Below are 19,880 nucleotides of genomic sequence, written 5' to 3'. Positions count from 1 at the left end.
TGCATTAAACAACATGACTACACATCTGTCATTGTTGTTTATTCTCTTATCCTCTCTTCAGAGGAAGAAGCATGTGCAGGAGAGTGTCTTGTTTTGGAGGATGGCTTTTAAAATGTGTGTTGCTATGTATTTGTTAGAGAAGGCAAGGTCAAAGAAATGCATCTTGCTTTTGGAGTGGAAAGTGGTGAGGGTTGTGATGGTCCTTAGTTCTTGGTGGAGTTCATTCCACAGTCTTGGAACACCTCTGGAGGAAGTTCTGTCTTCTGTACAGACAAGCTTCACTCTTATTGTTGAGCGTGCCATTGAGCCAGAGGAGGGTGGTTGCTGACCCCAGTTTTTGTCCCAGAGCTTTAGATGATGTTTTAGACACCCTGGGCCCAGGCCAGAGAGCACTTTGAAGATAAGGATTCAGTTCTCTGTGTGTTGACATCAGAGGAAATAATGTGCTTGCTCAGTCCACCCAGAGTCTAGATGGCAGTGGGATTTGAAAGAGAGTTAGATGACGCTGACCTTACAGCATGACTTCCTGAGTGAGACTATAGGGAAAACTTCCTGTGAGAGACAAAGGAAGAGAATTTATACTGGGATTTTATTATATTAAACTGCAAAGTTAGGAGCTAACTGACTCCTTACCCTTGGCAATATAGGAACTGCCATGTTTTATTTTCATTATGTGTGATCACTATTGAGATGTTAAGAGAAAATAATTGCTATTTCAGTAAACTCAATTCTGGTTTCTGATTGACTGTGCATCAGACACTTAATTTGGAACTCAGTCATTTGGTAAAATTAAAAATTCAAATCTCCAGGCAGGAGCACTCAAACTGTCTTTGCCTTTGAAAGTGGCTGCTGTCAGTGTGCTGTCACACTTTCTTTTCTCTCTGTGATGAGTTTTATATTAGATCACCTGAAGCAAGCTCCATCTAGATCAACTGAGCCTAGGTGGAAGGAATCCGCTGTGTCACACAGCCAATAGAATGATGTGGTTTATTAAATAGACCTCAAAGAGTACTGTTGTATTGCTGTTATAATCACATGTGCATTAGGTGGAACCCTTTTGTTATGGCACATTATTGTTCTCTCCATTAAGTATTGTTAAATAAATTTAGAGCCTTAACACAACTTTTTCCTGTTTTTTCTGAAACATGGTGGAGTACGATTTTAAATGTGTTTGAAAAATTTATTTTAAACTGAATAAACCAAAGACATTTTCTCTAAATGCATTCTCCTGTACAGCCTTTTGCAGCTATATCTGGGTATTTGCATGGGGATAGAGATTACAGGGGTTGTCCATGTACTGAATCAGTGAGAGGTGTAGTATCTTTCTTCTCATTAGACTATGACATCTGAGCATCATTATAGGTGCCATACATGAAAGTGTCAATATCCTCATGTGGTGTATTTTTTTTTTTTATATTGTGGATTTTCATGGCCTTGTATGCATGAAGAAAGAAGGATTTAGCATTTCCACCTTTTTCTATTGCTGTTGTTTGTCAGACTAGACTGTTCTCTGCATGGTTAGTATAACAGGGTTCAACATAGAACATTGACTGATACAGTGAGGTTTTCTCTGCATTGGAGAGGGCTAGGAAACTTTTAAAATGTGAACGATATAATGTAATAACACAACTTAGAATGGGTTGGCTGAAAATTGTTCCCGTTTACTTTCAAGCTGGATTTGTCCATTTGTTTTCTTGTTTTGTTGTCCAGTCAGATAGCAAATAACTCTACACTACTGAACATAGGAAATACCATGCTGGATCAGAAAAATGGTCCATCTAGTCCAGTATCCTGTCTGACAGTTATCATTGCCAGATGCTTCACAGGGATGTATGAAACTCCCATAATACACAGTTATGCAATAATATGCCCATGGGGAGTTAGGGGAGGAGTTTTCCCAACCTCAGATGATTAATGTTTGACTTTATATTCTGAAGCATGAGGGTTTATATCCCTTTATAATTTTTTTTATTCTCCGTAATATAACTCTAGATATATGTATCTGTGCTTTTATTTCCTCATCAATAAAATGGGGAAAAATAGTTCTTACCCACCTTTTGTACAGAGATTTGAGATCCTCAGACGATATGTGCTGTATAAATGCAAAATATTCTAAGTATAAATTTCCGTCACCACAACTTGTTTATAGCCAGGTGCTGTAGAACCTGGAGAGGTACTTTGGGATGGATTAAGACAAAACAGGACATAGATCTACCAAATTGTTAGCCTCAATTCTCTCAAAGCCTTTTGGGGCCTACAGTTGATTTTTTTCCCCCTTCCAGCCAGATTCCTCTTCTTTCAGATGCTGGTACTTTCAGTGGTTCCTTCTCCTTTCTGTTTGTCTGTGGGAAAGGGAGGTGTGTAGTAATTTTCTGTACAAATGATTTTTGACAAGGATGGGAAATAATTGACTTTTTTCTCTTGTAATATCACATCCATCCTCTCTGCGCCCCTAATTATGCCTCCCTCACTTCCCTTTTACTATTATTTGTCTTATAGTATGTCTAGAGACCCCAGTTAGGATTGGGGATCAATTATGTTGCACATTTCACAAAAATGAACTGTGACAGTTCCTGCACCAAAAAGTTACTTTTAACTACTTCCACTACTTTCTCTATACATGGAACACCGTTTCTGAACTAGTCTGCAAAGCCATTTTCCTCTCCACTTAAATCCTTCCTCAGGACCCACTCTTTCCATGATGCTTACAAGAAACTTGCTGACTGTCATTTACTGATATAGGTAATTTATTTTTCTCAAGAGAGAATTTATTTCATAAGGGCTGAATGTTGGAAGGGAAGGCGGGAGTGAAGGAACTTTAGAATTGAAACTGAGGATTACTGTGGGGGGAAGATGAGGGTGATGAATGGCAAAGAGAGGCTATGAGGAGGGGAACTTAGTGAGTTTAACTTAAAACACCCAGAAAACACTCAAATTTGTAACCATCACCAGGATCGTCTTGTTTGTATATTGTAGCCTTTTCTCCCATTCTTTTGTCTGTCTGTGTACCTTTGCTTTTTAAATGTTATAGTCTTTGTAGCAAGGACTGTTTTCCTGTGTTTGGAAAGCACCTTTGTTAGGTGCTAACAAATCTAAATACAAATAACTTTTAGTATCCTTTTGAAGTTGGAAATGTATGCAAAACATTTTCCTTCTGTAAAAGGTGCTATTTTAGTTTTTCTGTTTTATCCCCTTTTGTGGTGGTTTATATTTTGCCCATAGCTTTAGAATGGTCACTATTAATTCTAAATGTATATTTTAATTTCCCTCATGTTGTGACTAGTGTTTGTAGTGGTAAAGGACATTGGGAAGGGAATGACTGTCTTCCGCATATATACTATTGCCTCTGCAGCATGTAGAGGGAAATGACTTCACTGTAGGTATTCTATGTAAAACACTTAAGGGCCCTTGTGAGCCCTGACCCAGCCAGGCACGGTGCTGTGAACCTTCCTGCTTCCTCCTGGTGGAGGAACATGAGGGAAGGGGGGCAAGCGGTGATGCACAGATATTCTATCCCACCCTCCCCAACGTTTCTCTGAGACTCCCTGGGGGCAGTGGTGGTAGGGAAGTGAGAAGCAGCACCAGGGCTCCCTGCATCCAGGTCACTTTCCCCACCTGGGCAATGCTGTGAGGCGAGCATCAGGAGCTGCTGCTCTCTGCCATCCTCTTATGCAGCCCAGGTAGGGAAAGTGGTTGAATCTCCCTGGGTCCCTGTGCAAGGTCCGAACAAATACCGGGACAGGCGCCTGGCCCCATGGGCCCGTGGTGACCCTACAGCCAGCCCAGTCCTGCAAGCCTTGGGCAGGTGCGGAATTTGCTCCCCCCTCCCCCCCCCCAAATGTGAGGCCCCGTTGGATTGGCTGGAGGGTTGCTGTGCATCTGCACCAGCGTGAGCTGGGCATACAAAGGGGAATAGCTCGCTATTGCTGGTGTCTCTGTTTTGAAATAAACTACTGTGCACTCACGTATTTTGAACCCACTCCCCACAAACCCCCCCCCCAAAAACCGCTGGCAGTAATCTGGGGGGGGCAGGGGTGCACATGACTCTGCATGTCCCCCCATGCATCGCCTTTGGACCCCTCCCCCTCCCCCGCCTCCAACTGTTTGTTCCATCTTTTAGATTTCCTTTCTTGTAGATTTCTCAATTTCTCATTTTGTCACTGGCTTAATATGCAAATAGGCAGATTGGGTGAGGGACACAATATCCAAACGATCAGACAGAGAGAGGTATCTGTTACTTCCTTCCTGAAAGGAACATTTGAGGCACGTCACCTCCTGGTGACCTGCCTTAAATCCAAGACCTTAAAAGCATAATTTTCAGTACAGATACATAATTCCTTAAATATTATCTGTACATACATTTCACAGTGATTACGATGACCAGTGGACTGCTGGCTCTCAGTGGTGATCTTACTTGCCACCCTTTGGTGAACTATTATGCATCTATTTGACTGGAGGAATCTATGTAAAAGCCTATGCACCCCCTGTGCCCTCTGCCAGTTGGCACTAAAGGGTTTCTGGATCACAAAAGACACAGACAAAACAAGGGTTAGTTTGAGGGCAGTGTAATTACATTAAATTTTACCTTCTAGAAATAACCCCAATTCCCTTATTATGGTAGATTTGTGGATTTCTAGCTGCCGGGGATAACTCACGTTCATTAGTTATCAGACAGGTTCTCTCAATAGAGTTGTAGATCTTCACAAATTAAATGATTGCATTTATTATCTTTCTTCAATTAACGGAATTTCGGAAATCTGAATTTCAGTGATTTTTGGAAAGAGTAGGATTATAGGCCCCTGTTCAGCAAGGCACTTAAACATGGGCTTAACTTCAAGCATGTGAGTAGCCCAATGGGACTAGTAGTTCAATGGGATTTAAACACACGCTTAAATGCTTTGCTGAATACGTGTGGACTCAGGCAGGTAAAATTAAGCATATGCTTTTGTGCTTTGCTGATTCCTGACTTAATTTTGAATCATAATTGGATGTGAAAACCAATGTTACAATATAACGTGATTAAATTTTGGTCTGATTTAAAATTTATATACACTTTTATATTACATTATTGGCTTTTATTAAGTGTTAAGATATTTATTGGCCTATTTTTCATAGGTAGCTGTAGAATAAGTTACATGTACTGTGCAATTCTTTTACAGGTAACACTACTGACCCTGTGTATTTTAAAAAAAGATAAGAGATGGACATATTGAAATTGATATAGACTAATGTGATCCTGATGTTCTGCGTTGTGACCCAGTGTCTACAGTATAGATTAGATTAGACGTGTCTACAGTATTTTGTTGTTTGCCACATTGTGGAAACGTCAATAAAAATACAATTATTTGAACATTAACGCAGCTAAGGAAGTCCATTCTGACATCTGAAATGCATTAGAGTGTTAAGATTGTTTGTTTTATAATGAAGAATAAGACTAACAAGCATTTAATGATTTCAGTGAAATCATGACATCCTGGAAATTTAGCAGTTGAAAAACTGAACTCAGCATGCAATCTTAGAAACACAGGCATTTTTGTGAGGGAAAAAAATCTTAGATGGGAATTAAAATAATTAGCTGATCACTTTGTTTTTCTCAACGTTTCACATAACTACAAAATGGAAGTCAAGCAAAAGTATAGCTAAATATAGCTAATAGGAATTAGGAATTAAAACTGAGAAACTGAGTATTTGACCTTGAATTCTAAGAATTTATGAAAATCTATACACAAAAGGAACTTTCCCTGAAATAAATTCCAGTGTCTATTAAATGCTCAAGTATTAAAATACTTTATGCTTTACCATTAGTAGCAAATATATTTAAAATATAGTGCATTGTATTTTAATTTTTGCAGTGCAGCAAACAGACATGCCAGTAAAATATAAAAATGCGCTTATTGAATGATAAATGTTGTAGAAAACATCGAGGATGAAATCCTGTCTTCATTCTAGATTGATGGAGTTTATGATTTATGCTTGATGGATTTTATTTATTAATGTACATCAATAGTCTTCTTGTTTCTATACTTCTTTGTTGGAAATAAATGTTTCCTTGGGAGGAGAACTCCCCCATCTCATGCATATTTATTAAGGCAACAGTAAAAAGTTCACTAGAGAAGCACAACTGCAGATATCATTCTGAGTGGGTTTTGGACAGTGGACTTTGAGTGACACCAAACACCTCCCCCTTCCAACGATCTGTCCACACACAGTGTCATTCTGGTAACAAATAGCCAGATTAAATTAGAATTACTAAAGTGACAGTGATAATTAAGCTCTCTATTATAATGTACCAATTATGTTTGTGTTCAGCTGAAAATGTTTATAAACATTGCATGGTGTATAAATAGCCCAATGCAGAGTTTGTGTATTGGTTTGTGAAGTGCTTTGGGATCATGTAAGATGTTGGACATTGTACTAATTCAAGACATTTTTATTTCATGTGTATACTACTGGGCTTTTGATCAAGCAACTAAACTTCCACTCATTTTGTGACTGAAAATGAGGAGCTTAAATCCCATTCTGATCCCACTGTAGTCAATATCAAAACTTCCATTCACAATAGAGGTGCACTAAACTAAACAAACAAACCAAAGGAATAAACAGATCACCTTTTTTTTGCATGCTGTAAAGTACAAGAGAACGTTTTTCACCTAGTAACTTCAAATGCTCTGTGGTTTTGCGTGCTACTGTCCCATCTTGTTGATGCAATTGAGGCTCAAGTGATATTGGCCATTACATTCCAGCTTCTTTGTGAAGCATTTACACCTTTAGATTTTGCATTTATTGGACCTGAGTAGTTCGTTACTCTTAATGAATCTTTGACTGTCAGAGAAAGATTTTTACTGAATATCTTGTTTTATAAATACACTCTTTTCAGGATTTACATGATCAGGGCTTGGCCCACTTTACTCAAGTCCTACTACTCCAAGGAATAAGCCTACTAGGCAGGGCAAAAAATACATGTGCTTCCACACATTGTAGGATCACATTGTCTAAAATTTAAAGGACTATGATAGTTGTGTAGTGTTTGTACTGTAATTGTAGTTGTCAATCAACTTTCTACTTTAATTTTAAAAAAAGATAAGTTACTATCTGTCTTTTTAGAGGGGTAGCCGTGTTAGTCTGTATACAGCAAAAACAACAAGAGTTCTGTGGCACTTTAAAGACTAACAAATTTAATTTTTGTAGGCATAAGCTTTCGTGAGACTCAGCTCACTTCGTCAGATGCAGAGGTAGAATGATGCAGTAAATAGGAAACCTAGATATACAAGTGCATAGAGAACAATGGGGGAGGTGGATGAAAGCCGTGTACTTGAGGGCTAATGACAGTCATTGAGTAGGAGGTGAGAATGGGTGGGCAAAGCAAATACCTCTTGTACCTCAAACTGGGTTTAAACAGAGATTTGGAGTGGCTCTCTCATTACAAGAGGTAATTGCTTTGCTCACCCATTCTCACCTCCTACTCAATGACTGTCATTAGCCTTCAAGTACCCGGTTTTCATCCACCTCCCCCATTGTTCTCTATGCACTTGTATATCTGTTTCCTATTTACTGTATCATTCTACCTCTGCATCTGATGAAGTGAGCAGAGTCTCACGAAAGCTTATGCCTACAAAAATTAAATTTGTTAGTCTTTAAAGTGCCACAGAACTCTTGTTTTATCTGTCTTTTTGTTACTCTTTTCCCTTCCTGGTTTCATTTCACCTTTTTCCTTCTCTCTCCTATAGCAGATTATGGTGTAACTCTTCAAGTTGTCTTCAGTGGGTCTAGCAATTTTAGAAGACATTAGGAGCCAGAGGATTGTGGAAGATTGTCGTTAATTTGTCAATTAGCAATATTTGATATAGAGCAGAAAAAAATTAGGAAGGAATTGTAAGAAAATACGAATCTTGTCTTTTTATTAAAGGCCAGCTGAGCTGGATTCAAATTGATTCCTCCAATCAACAATTAATATAGCAAATATAGTCAGTAGGCTAAAGCAAAGAACAGATGCCTTTAGAAAGGGGAAATTGGTTTTTGGAAATAAGTTGCAAAGGTGGGATGGGAAATAACTCTTGAGTGTACACATTATGAAAAATTTTAAGTTTTACAGATGTGATATAGGAACCACAAACTGTTTATCCTAAGCAGAGAATACAGTCCTGACAGGATTTGAGAAACCTACAAAAGGCATTTCAAAAGTGATTGACATATCCTTGTGGAATGATACTTCAGGCAGTTCCTTTGCTGAGGAGGGAAATTGACACCTCCCACACACCCCCAGTCTCAGTGTGTGAGTGGTACATTTGGTTTGCCCAGAGGGCGAATGCATGTTCTGTGTAAAGTGGGTGGAGGAGGGAAAGTGTATACCCTGGCACAACAGTTCTGGGGGGATGTTGCAGGAGAGACCACAAAAGGGGATTTGTTGCTCCCGGGGGGGGGGGGGGGGGGGGGGGGCGGGGGCGGAGAGGAGGAGAAGAAGAAGGGAGTGCATGCCTGAAAATGCCCAAAAATATCAGAGCCAGATCTTTCCCCAGCCTCCCTGATTTCACTGCATCCCATTGGGTGGTGGGGGTGGGAGCTGATAGGTCCCTTTGCTCTCCTGCCCAACAGCTTAACACCACCCAGCTGCAGGAGGCTCTTGCCCTAACTCCCTTCCTGTAGCTGTAGATAGTGAACTGGGTTTTCAGAAAGCCGTGGGTCTGACTGATAACCTGCTTTTTGGGGATCGGGAAGGAATTTTTTCCTGTTTGGACCAAATTTGCAGGCGTCTGGTGGATTTTTTTTTTTTTTTTTGCCTTCCTTGCAGCATTGTGGAGACGTGGGTGGGGTAAAAAAGAATATGACTTTAAAGTCTGATATTAAGAGATACCATGGGAATGTGTAGTTTGTTGCAACTTGTGGCTGGTGTCAGGTGCAGATAAAGGCTTAAAGAACCAGCTCCCAGAGGTAAATGAGACCCAGGATTTTTGCTGGTGGAACTTGTGCTGTCAGGAGATGGGTGGTCTGAAGCCTTTGCAGACCAAGGTCCTCCTTGGGGCTTTCTTACCTCCATATCTGCTCATGGAGGAGGTGGGGAGGGTTAGAGGACTCAAAAGTGAACTGATTCCTCGGGGTAGGTCAAGGGGTCTACTCTGGGTTATTGGTTATATTTGGGAAGCCCTCTAACCTGTATTGGGCCTAGTTAAAAGCCTGGTATGTGAGATGGGGTGCACATATATCACCCCTATCCAATGTTATGTTCATAAAGTTCAGCCTGACACTTAAAATCCATTCTAATATCCATTCTCCACCAGGGGTGGTGGTTTTAGCTGATCTCTCACTCCTGAGGGTGACAGACACAGCTGCTGCTGGTGTCTCAAAGCCGTCTGGATCCATAGGCTGCTAGCCTCTTTACTATAATGGTGACTACCAAAGTTACTGCTGACTGGCGTGGGAAAATGTCCTACTGTGGAAGCCTGCCATCCCTAGAAACCTTTGGGAAGGGATTGCAGGGTACCTCCATGAACGTTTCATCCAGATCTCTCAGGAGGATTCAAGGGACATCCGTATCTCCATAAACAAACTGCTCCGCATGGCCTCCCCTGTCTAGTTCTGTAGGGGAATGAAAAGCAGATAACTCTACCTCTCTTTGTTGTGCCACTATCTCTTCTAGTAAGAGTAAATTAATGAAAAGTTGATAGCTAAGTTGGGGGCGCCATCACTGTAAAGGGAAATGTATTTACACACTTACACAAGGTTCCTTCCCCTGCATCAGTCTTGCCTGAGGTCGATCTCTGGGACTGACTGGACTGCAGTGTAGTCTCAAACAGGTCCTGGCTTGCACTGTAGCTGGACCCCCTTTCCCTCAGTCGCATGCCCGCCATCATTCTCCTCTTCCTCCTCCACTTTCTCATCATCCTCGCTGTTTGCACCGGGGCGTGTGACTCGGGCTCCTTGGAGGCATCCATGGGGTGGTGGTGAGGTCTTTTCCAAGTATGGCATGAAGCTCTTTGTAAAAGTGGCAGGTCTGTGTCTTGGCATCAGATCAACTGCTGGCTTCCCTGGCCTTCTGGTATGTCTGCCACAATTCCTTTGCTTTCACATGGCGCTGCTGCTGGTCCCTGTCACACCCCTTGTGACTGGATGCCTGGGATGGACCACATTGAGAATGCCACACACAGGGCAGACTGCAAGAAACAGGGCAGGCAATCTCTAAAAATCGGTTATTTATTTTATTATTAGATTCACCAGATTTGTATCACAAGAGCTTCTGTATCAACACACTGGTTAACAAGAAGCTAAACCCAATCCCCTTTGGCATTCCAGCCCTTAGTTCCCATCCTGACAAACTAGTCTAATGCAGTGAGACGTTATTGAAAACCCATTTCACCATCTGTGAGGTTCTACTAATCTAAAAGGATCAGACATTTACTCCCAGGTCAATATGAATCTGAGATTTTACCCAAATATCATGCTGCCAGCCAGTCCTTAGTAAACGAACTAAAGATTTATTGTAAAAGAAAAGAAGAGAGTTACTGAATGACTAAAGAATCATATACATACAAGTGATTTTCAGTGTTCGTAGATCAGGATCGTAGCAGTAATGGAATAGTCTGCTGCCTTGTAAAAAGTCTCTCTGGAATCACCCAAACAGATTGGGGATCATCTGTCTTTGTTCAAAGCTTCCTTGTTAGAAATCCAGTCCAGAGAAATGAAGCAGGAAATGAAGACAAAATGGAGATGTCTCAGGTGTCTTTTATATCCTCTGCCATGGGCATCGAAATTTACTGTCCCAAACAAAACCCACAGCCCATGTGTATGGAAAGTTACTGATAAAGATGGAGTCTGAGATCACATGGCCTCATCACATGCTCTTACATGTTTTGCTGAATCACAGGGGTTGTCACTGGCTCCTTGCTATCTGAGGTGTCCTCAGGAAGCGCTGTTGAGTATCTGATTTCCCTTAATGGCCCATCACCACCTGAATGGTTCATCAACACTGGGCTGGCTAGATGGGATATAAATGTGTCTCCCCAAGAACAAACACATTTGAGATATAAATACATAGCCAATATTCATAACTTTAGCTACAAAGATGATACGTGGATTTTACCAGGATAATCATACTTGATAGATTGTAACTTTTTCATTGACATTGTACAGCAGTGTTTCTCAATTAAATTTGGCCACGGAACCCTTTTGAACTTGATAAATAATTGCGGAACCCCCCAAACTCTTAACAGCATTTTTACATATGGGGCAAAAAAAAATGTCGAAATAAGCAAATTATATACAGGTCAGCATTTCTCAATTAAATTTCCCCGTGGAACCCTTTAGGCTCCGCGGGGAAATTACACACATACTCGATACCCTCCACCAAAATATCAGGGACATCTTCCCTTTTTCGGCGGCGCGGAGAACAGCTGCTCTTGGCGGCGCAATGTCACTTTCTCGCGGAACCCTAACGGTCTGGGGTTCCGCGGAACACCAGTTGAGAAACACTGTTGTACAGGATCCACTTTGTAGAAGATTTGTTGCAGTTGTATAACAGTGGTAATATCAATGATAACCATTTATATCTTCAATCATACAGCATTATGCCCCTTCTCCTGAATCCCTGTGCAATCTGCTCAAAAATGCCCATGTTTCTACAGCTGGTCTATAGCTATGCTTGCACAGCCACTTCTCCCCACACACAGGTCCAGGAGATCCGATATCTCTTGTCTACTCCATGCTGGAGTGTGTGTTGCGTGTGTAGTTGGCATGGGCAGTTGGGCAGTTGCACACAACAGTGAAGAGCTGCTTGGTGTGCTCGCTAAGATGGACAATCAGGAAAAGGCACATAAAAAAATCGGCAGGCTTTAAAGGGGTGGGGTGCTTTCCTGTGTCCATGAGCCCGGGCAGTGGAGAAATTGTAACCAGAACAGTCAGTGTCGGGCATGGTGGGAGTACTGCTGGAAGACAGTTTGCGTTACCTATATCAACACTCTGTCTACATTTGTGCTACGTTGACCTCATTATAGTGACTGTGGCTCAATGCTGCTCAGGTAGGTAATGTTAGTAAGTCATCATAAAGGAGATCTTATATCAATGGGAGACAAATGTAAGTTTAGACACACAGAGAATGAGTTTGACGCAAGGTGGCTTACGTTGGCCTAACTGTTGTGTAGACCAGCCCTAACTCTTTAACTTGTAGTATGAGCTTTATCTGCTGATCTGTATTTATAGCTGATTTTCCTCTTCAACTGAAATCTTGTGTATATTAGAAAATGGTACTGTTTAACTAAAATAGATTTAAAAATTGATCTAGTTAAATTGATACAAATCCTTTATGTAGACAGACTTAACTCAGTTTAAATCTTGCTTTATATCAGTCTAGCTTAAGTCAAAAGTTTAAACAGATTTAAGTGTCTATATTTGGGGTTTGTACTGGTTTAATTAGAGCAGTTTTAAATTGGTTTTAGATAAACCAGTGAAACTTTTTTGTATAGACAAGGCCTGTGCCCAGACTTTGGAGTAACCTATGTTATAAACTATTTTGGAAAATACTTTCTTCCAGACTTTAAATATAGTTTGCCCAGACATAACATTTGAGGTTCTCATCTCTTTTTCTAAAGGAAATAATTAGTTTTAGAATTGACTGACCTTTTCCTGGATTATCTTGATAGAGACAGATTTTTACTGTCTATTAGTCTCCATTTCAAATGTTTAAAATAGAAAACCTTTCCTAAATTCTAAAGAACATTTCTTCATTTCTAGTTTGCCTTCTTACTTCTAGAGCAGATTCCATTAGGTCATCATTTTTTGCTATATGACAGCAAATAGAATATTTCACTATTTCCTAAAGAGGCAAAGTGATTGACTGCATGACCTTTGCCTTTTTCATTGCTGATGTCTATGATTCTTTCTACTGGGAAGAGGAAAATGTAGACATGACTAAAATTGAGTTAATCAATCTAATTTATAGTATTCTGAGGTGAAATGTGGACATTGAACCACAATCCCATGGTAAGATACTTGTAGCTTGTGCAGAATGATTAAGATAACCTTCAACTAAGCTATTTCAAGAAGCACAGTTAGAAGCTAGAGTAAGCTTTTGGATAAGTCTACCAGAAAGCTTTAGATATTATACTTTTCATGCTTTATTGATAATATTTATATATTTATAATTTAGTATACTTTCATATTAGTGTTCAAGTGAAGTGTATATGAGATTTCAGTTGGAGATTGGTGAAGTTGCTGTATGTTTTTCCGTGAATTCATTACAGTAAAAGTTAGGTTACAGAAATGTACAGGATTATGATTAGATCCAGATAGCCAATACTCTGTGTTAGGATGTGGATGGTCTCGCTAACTTTATATTGTTAAACTGTCCAAAAGATCCTTTATCTGAAATCTCCAGCATCTTGAGATCAGAGCCCAAGCTCGCCTTATTCTAGTGGCTCTTGTGACCTGAGAAGGTCAGGTGTCAGTAGTAATCAGTCAATCAGTGTATTTTAATGAATGGTGCCCAAGAACATAGATCAATGCTGTGCTGTGCCCAAGATCATAATCCAAGCAATGAGCAGAGTTTTTTGAAAAGGTATTCTGGAAGAGAGGCCACTCTAGCCTATAGCTGTAATACATAAAGAAATAGTGGATGGGAAGCTTTCATTGCCACTGCTTGTTCTGTATCTGATTTTTTGCACAGTCCGTCTCTACCTCTCAGAAGCACTGAATACACACAAAAACTAAAAAAAAATGTAGACCCCAAATGGTGAATTTTTTCCTACTTCAATGCACCTGATTTTATTTAAAATGAAAAGGTGCATAGAGTGTCATCTTTATTTTTGGTGCATATAATATCATCTACATTTTTAACTATAAGTAAAATTAGATTTTAGAATTTTTCACTATAGAATAATGTTTAAACATGCCACGATGTAATAATATCTGCTTGAATTTTCAGGGAGGAAATTTAAAAATAGATGCCCAAGTTATAATTGGTAAAATATGCATGTGAACACAAGCAGCTGAGTGAGAGCAAAAGGTGCATGTAAAATGCAAAATTGCTTTGCAAGTATCTGTTTTATATGTTCAGATTTATGTTCTTTTGAAAATGTGAGCTTAGTGCTGCGCCATAGTGGTTCTCAACCAGGGAGGGGTATGCATATTCCTGGGGGTATGCAGAGGTCTTCCAGGGGGTACATCAACTCGTCTAGATGTTTGCCTAGTTTTACAACAGGCTACATAAAAAGCACTAGTGAATTCAATATAAACTACAATTTTATACCAACAATGACTTGTTTGTATTGTTCTATATACTATACACCAAAATGTAAGTACAATATTTATATTCTAATTGATTTATTTTATAATTCTATGGTAAAAATGAGAAAGTAAGCAATTTTCAGTAGTAGTGTGCTGTGACACTTTTTTGTATTTCTATATGTGATTTTGTAAGCAAGTAGTTTTTAAGTGAGATGAAATCTGGGGGGTACACAAGACAAACCAGACTCTTGAAAGGAGTACAATAGTCTGGAAAGGTTGAGAGCCACTGCTCTACAAGACGTGCAGATGTGTAGTTTGAGCATTCAGTTGCCTGTTTGTACATATACATATGCAAATCACCCCAGAGCAGAGAGCTGATGCTAGGCCAACAGAATAATAACAACACACTTTTCCCCTTCAGATACCCAATCTACAGTATAGTCGATCTCTTTGTGTTTAAAAATAAATCAGTGTTCTGTCTGAATGTTCTGAGGTAATTAGTTTCAGATGCTACAGTATGTTAAACCTAGACAAATTACACAAACATTTTAAATACATTTTCTTTATTTTTTCAGATGGTCAGGGTCATTCACTGCCTGCAGTCTCTTTTCATAAAAAGAAGCTGGCAAAGAGACCAGGATACATGAGACAAGAAGCTCGGCAACAGATAGAATTTCCGCCTCCTGCTGACTGCAAACCATTCAACCCAAAGGGGCTTGAGCATGACAGAAAGCATTGTGAAGACTTCAAGAACTGCTCTCTGCACAGACTATGCAAAAACGACTTTGAATTCTTACATTGTGCTTCATCTGTAAACCGCACTGTAGTTACCACCAATGACGTAACAGCATCAACCACTGCTGGAAATATGACAGGAAGCCTCAGAAATCTGTCAGATCACAGGATTCAGCAGTCAGAAAATTTAATTCTGCCGGTTTGTCCTGCAGCTGTCACGTGTAAAGGAGACTTCTCACCTGTGTGCAGTTCAAATACATGGCAGACTAATCTACTAGCAACTACGTGGGAAACAATCCACGGTGCTAGAGTAAAGGAGTCACAGAAAATGTACACTTTGGATCAGGAAGAAGTGAACAATAACTGTGAATATAAAAACAAAGAAGTCACTTCTTACTCTTCCAGTACTCGGGATAGTTTTAATTCAAGTTTCAGCTTCATACAGCTCTCATTGAACTCAGCTTTTGAAAAAAGTGACACTGAAGGCCAGTCAGATGGCAGGGAAACCGAACACATTCTGCAAACAAGTGCAGCAGGACAAACAGACTATGTTAATTTACATGAACCGAGGGAGAGACTAAGAAGTTCACATAAAGACTCTGGGACTTCACCTTGCATTTGTAGGCATGGGGAGGATTATCAGTGTGCAAGAGAGACCATAGTAAATGATAAATTGCAGGATTGCAAGGCAGTATCTCTTTCGGATACAGATGCAGCATTTTCATGTTCCACAGATTCTTCAGATGCAGCATCTGCTGGTTCTTCTGTTACCTCAGGCTATGAAAGTAGCTTTACTGTTAGTGATCACAACTGGGACACCCTGATGAAGAAATATGAACCGGTGCTATTGGACTGCTTGGTTGGCAACCGTAGTACATTAAAGGTTGGTAATCACACTGTTTGTTCATGTTCGTTTGGTGCTAGGGATTTGTAGACAAATCAATCACTGGGCTGCTGCAGAAGGCGGAAATGACTGACTTGTGGCTTTGTGGCATTTCTTTATATGGATTTACAGCAACGTAGTGTTTGGTTAGAAATGAGAGAGAACCACTACTCTGTGTTTCCACTTCTCAATTTCCTTCTTAAAATAACCAATTATAATCTTTCTCGTAATGGTCAAAATTGCAATTTCAGCAGAATACAGTAATCTTCATTTCCTTTCTTAATAAGCTATATTGTTTCTATATTAAACAACTGCCACTTCCTTCCAGAAATGGCTGTATTTTGTTGGTGGATAAAGTGACTGGTATATGCATGTGAGGGGCCAGATTCTGGCATGGGTTATGCATGTGAAACCAGAGGCCAACATGGGGGTTATTGGTGGTTCCAGGTTTGAAGAATCTCTCCATCCACATAGGCATTGCTCTGTAGGTCTTCCCTGTCTAGCACTCTGGAGGGGCGTTTTGGAACAAGGCTTAGAAGTCAAGGGATATGGTCAACTCACTTTAATACATATGTTGCCTGACCTAGTCTCACAACTTCCTGCTAGATTAATTTTGTATAGGGGATTACATGTGGGACTGAAGATGGCCAGAAGTCAGGTTCACAGTAATGCTGCTTTTGCAGCTTCCATATGTGCTCACTAGGAACAATTACTTTGGTTTCAGGCATGGAACAACAGTGTGGCTGTAGTCTGTAGTATTTTGGGATAAGTGCCTGTAAATGTAAAATGATATTAAGCATAATCAATATATAAAATAACCTTCTCTCCTAGTAAATGTTGTGACTAAAAAGGACTATTTTATTGTCTTCTATATACATGATTAAAATTCTAGTGGATAATTATTAATTTGTATCCAAAATGCAGAGATTCCTTTGCACTTTTATTTTGTTAACAGATCACATTTTTATCTGTTGCACCCTGGAATTACAATGTTAACAAATCAAAGTATTTTAGTTTTTAGAAAAGAACATTCGTGTGAAAGTGACTATAGTTGAGAAAATGAGACTTGACATTACTAAAACTGCTGACATTAAATTTTTTCTTTAAATAAAATTTCTCCTCAAACAGATGTCCTCAAACCTTGTCAACCTGAGCACTTGATTTGATATTTGACAGAGTATTTGATAATCCTGAGGTTGTAAACCACATCTTGGTTCTCTAAATTTAAGGCACAGTGTCACAAGTCAACTTGTGCTGCTTTTGATTTGGACTTCATAATATCAAGGACATCATGTATTAAAAAAATCATTGCTTTACTTTTGGTATATTGAATTGAACACCATCTTGTTATGTACAATGAAAAAAGTATGTCACTTACCCTCTCTTCCCCCCAAAACCAATCAGACAAAAAAGCTCAAAGCAAAACAAAACAACTCACTACAAGCTTCTCTAGTTTATCTTGTTTCATATTTTGACAGCATTCTAAACAGATAACAATTAGGTGTTCAGAGGATCCCCAACAAATACATTACTCATTCCTCACCAACCATAAAACAGACCCAAAAAACCCAACCAAGGTTGGAGGTGGGGATCTTCTCAATGGAGGAATTTTGGTTTTTTTGTTGTGGGAGAGACCTGCAGGGCCTGTCTTATGTGCATGTTCTCATTTGGAGGGTTGCATAGGTTAATTACGTAACAAATACATTAAGTTTAGTGTATGCATTGATTCTTTCCTAGCTTGACACTTGTCACTGTCGTCTTAGTGGTCTACCTTCATCTATGCTATTCAGGATGTAGACGATCCAGAATTGACAGTTCATTTGATTTTTGTTTGGTCGTGTTTTACTCCCATTATTTTAGTTTTTCATTGGCTTACCCTTTTTAGGTTTCAGTTCTAGCACTTCAGGATCTTCACTAGGGAATGCAGTTTTATTTGAGAAATCTTATTTGCATATATGGACCTACTCAGAGGTTGGAAAATTCTCCGTCCAAACGCTCCCAGTTGTGAGATTATGTACCATGTCTTTGGCCATGTCTACATTAGAAAAGGTTTGCCAGCAAACCCTCCTAGTGTAGACACAGCTTATATTAGCCAGGATAGCTTACAGCGGTTCCCTGAGTGAAATACAACATACTGGCAAAGGCACTTTTATACCAGTAGAACAGTGTCTGTGCTAAGGCTTTTTCTAAGGTAATAAAAATGTCATAAAAATGACACTCCTGACTGATATTCCTATACCATCAAAAGTTCCGATCGTAGACCTAGCCTTTAAGGCTGTAGCAGGAAGCCAGCTAAGAAAGGGGCTGGAGAAGTTTCTAGGCAGAAGCTCTAAAGTGAAGCAGAGACGCATAGTAGCTTTCAGAATAAAGCTGTATTGTCTTCCAATAGAAGTACTTTAAGTATGAAGGGTTGACTTTCTGTGATTCTGTACCATTGCCATACGAAAGACCTGTTGAAAATCCAGGTATGAATGTTGTGGAGCAGTCAAATCTCTAAAAACCACATCTTAAAAAAACTTCACTCCAGCCTCAGTGTGACACACACTATTTTTCCATACTAATACTTGTGTATTCATATCATATAGTTTATGTGCCCCAAACTCTTTTATGTTCTATTTGTGTTGATTTACAGGAACAAATGGGGTTTGCATTTTAAATTCTTGCATTAATGTGCAAACAAGTGTGCAAAAAATTGCCTGGCCAGAAAATTGTGCATTCAAACTTGTGTACATAGAAATAGGGGCTTGTGGTAAACTGACTCATCAGCCAGTGCGCTGTCTTGTGGCTAGCTGTGGCATTGCAGGGTCTTTGCTATATATTTGTGCCAGCCAGGTCCGTTGATGATCCCCTTTTGCCTCGTGATTAGGCCCTCCGGCTGGGTCGCTTTTGGTTTCACCCCTTCTGAGGTAACCAAGAGTTTTCACCCATTAGTCCCAGGTTGACAGCCCTGGTCCAGGCCCAATAGTTTTTCTGGTCTCTTGTGTCTCCAGCTTGTTCTCTTGGTGAGGCTGTATCTAGTCCCCTCGCCTTTACTCTTGGGGCCCTTATAGCAAGTGGTTGTGGTCTATTTGGTCAGACTTCCTGCGTCTTTTCTAGGCTACTTCTGATATCAGCCCACCTTCTATGCAGGGAGCTTGTATTCTTGGTGGGGAGGGATATCTGCCCTGGGATCAAGTCCCCAGTTTCAGTCCTCAAGGTAGCAAACCAAAGGAAACTAAATTAACAGAAATAAAGAGCGGTGCCAACTTTTCTGTTCTACCAGGATCCTCCAGCAATCTGTCCTACTGCTCTGTGCCCACAGGCAACCAAAGGTAGCTTGGTTCTCTGTTGTGCCCCTCTCTGGGAGCTGAAGGTGAGAGATCTGGCCGTCTCCCCAGGCCGGGGCCTTCCGAACTGATCTTTTCCCTTTTTAAGGTGGCACCTTCTCCAAGACTGGCATGCTTTGCATGTCTGGCGAGGTGAGACTGTCTGCGCCCAAAGCTGCTCTTTTAGCCCCTTCTTGCCTGGTGCAGGCTTTGTACACCCTGTCACAGGGCTAATTATGAAAGTAGCCTATAGTTGTTTTAAAAAATCTGAAGAAATAAATAGGGTGCAAAGGTTCCCCACAACATCAGATCTCATTTGCTATTTAAGAAATGCCTTTTCAATGTATCTTTTACGTTGTTCTACAGCTATTTGGGCTAACACCGCGCCTGCCGTAAGTGGCTGTGTGACAGGGCAAGGTCCCGCCCCCTGTCTTTTGCTCTGTCTGCATGGACTATTCCAGGGGTGGCTAAATGTACTGACCCCCCTCTTCCCTGCTGGGCAGAATCCTCTAGCCCCACCACCCTGCCACAGGGCAGAAGCTCCAAGCTCCCCACCCGTCTGGTAGGTGGAGAATGGGGGAGGAGGCCGTAGGGGGCTCTGTGAGCCCCACTTTCACTGTAAAGGAGCCGCATGCAGCCACGGTTCCCCCCCCCCCCCTCCATCCCGGAGTATTCAGTTGTTAAACAACCATCGTGTAGTTTATTTATATTGCTCTTCCCACCACTTTACTGATTCATCCTCCACT

General features: G+C 40.4%; 1 protein-coding gene across 1 annotated transcript in view; it reads left to right on the top strand.

Annotated features, from left to right (window-relative positions):
* Positions 1–19,880, top strand: part of DISC1 (DISC1 scaffold protein) — a 311,403-nt gene that overhangs the window by 21,078 nt on the left and 270,445 nt on the right. The window contains 1 exon segment of the mRNA XM_067535895.1: positions 14,787–15,829. Within this exon segment, the coding sequence (XP_067391996.1) occupies positions 14,787–15,829 (1,043 nt within the window).

This window comes from Emydura macquarii, unplaced genomic scaffold, assembly GCF_026122565.2.
Source record: "Emydura macquarii macquarii isolate MOO-44397 ecotype Brisbane River unplaced genomic scaffold, CSIRO-AGI_Emac_v2 contig_3517, whole genome shotgun sequence".
NCBI lineage: Eukaryota > Metazoa > Chordata > Testudines > Chelidae > Emydura > Emydura macquarii.
This window is presented reverse-complemented; position numbering and strand designations above follow the sequence as displayed.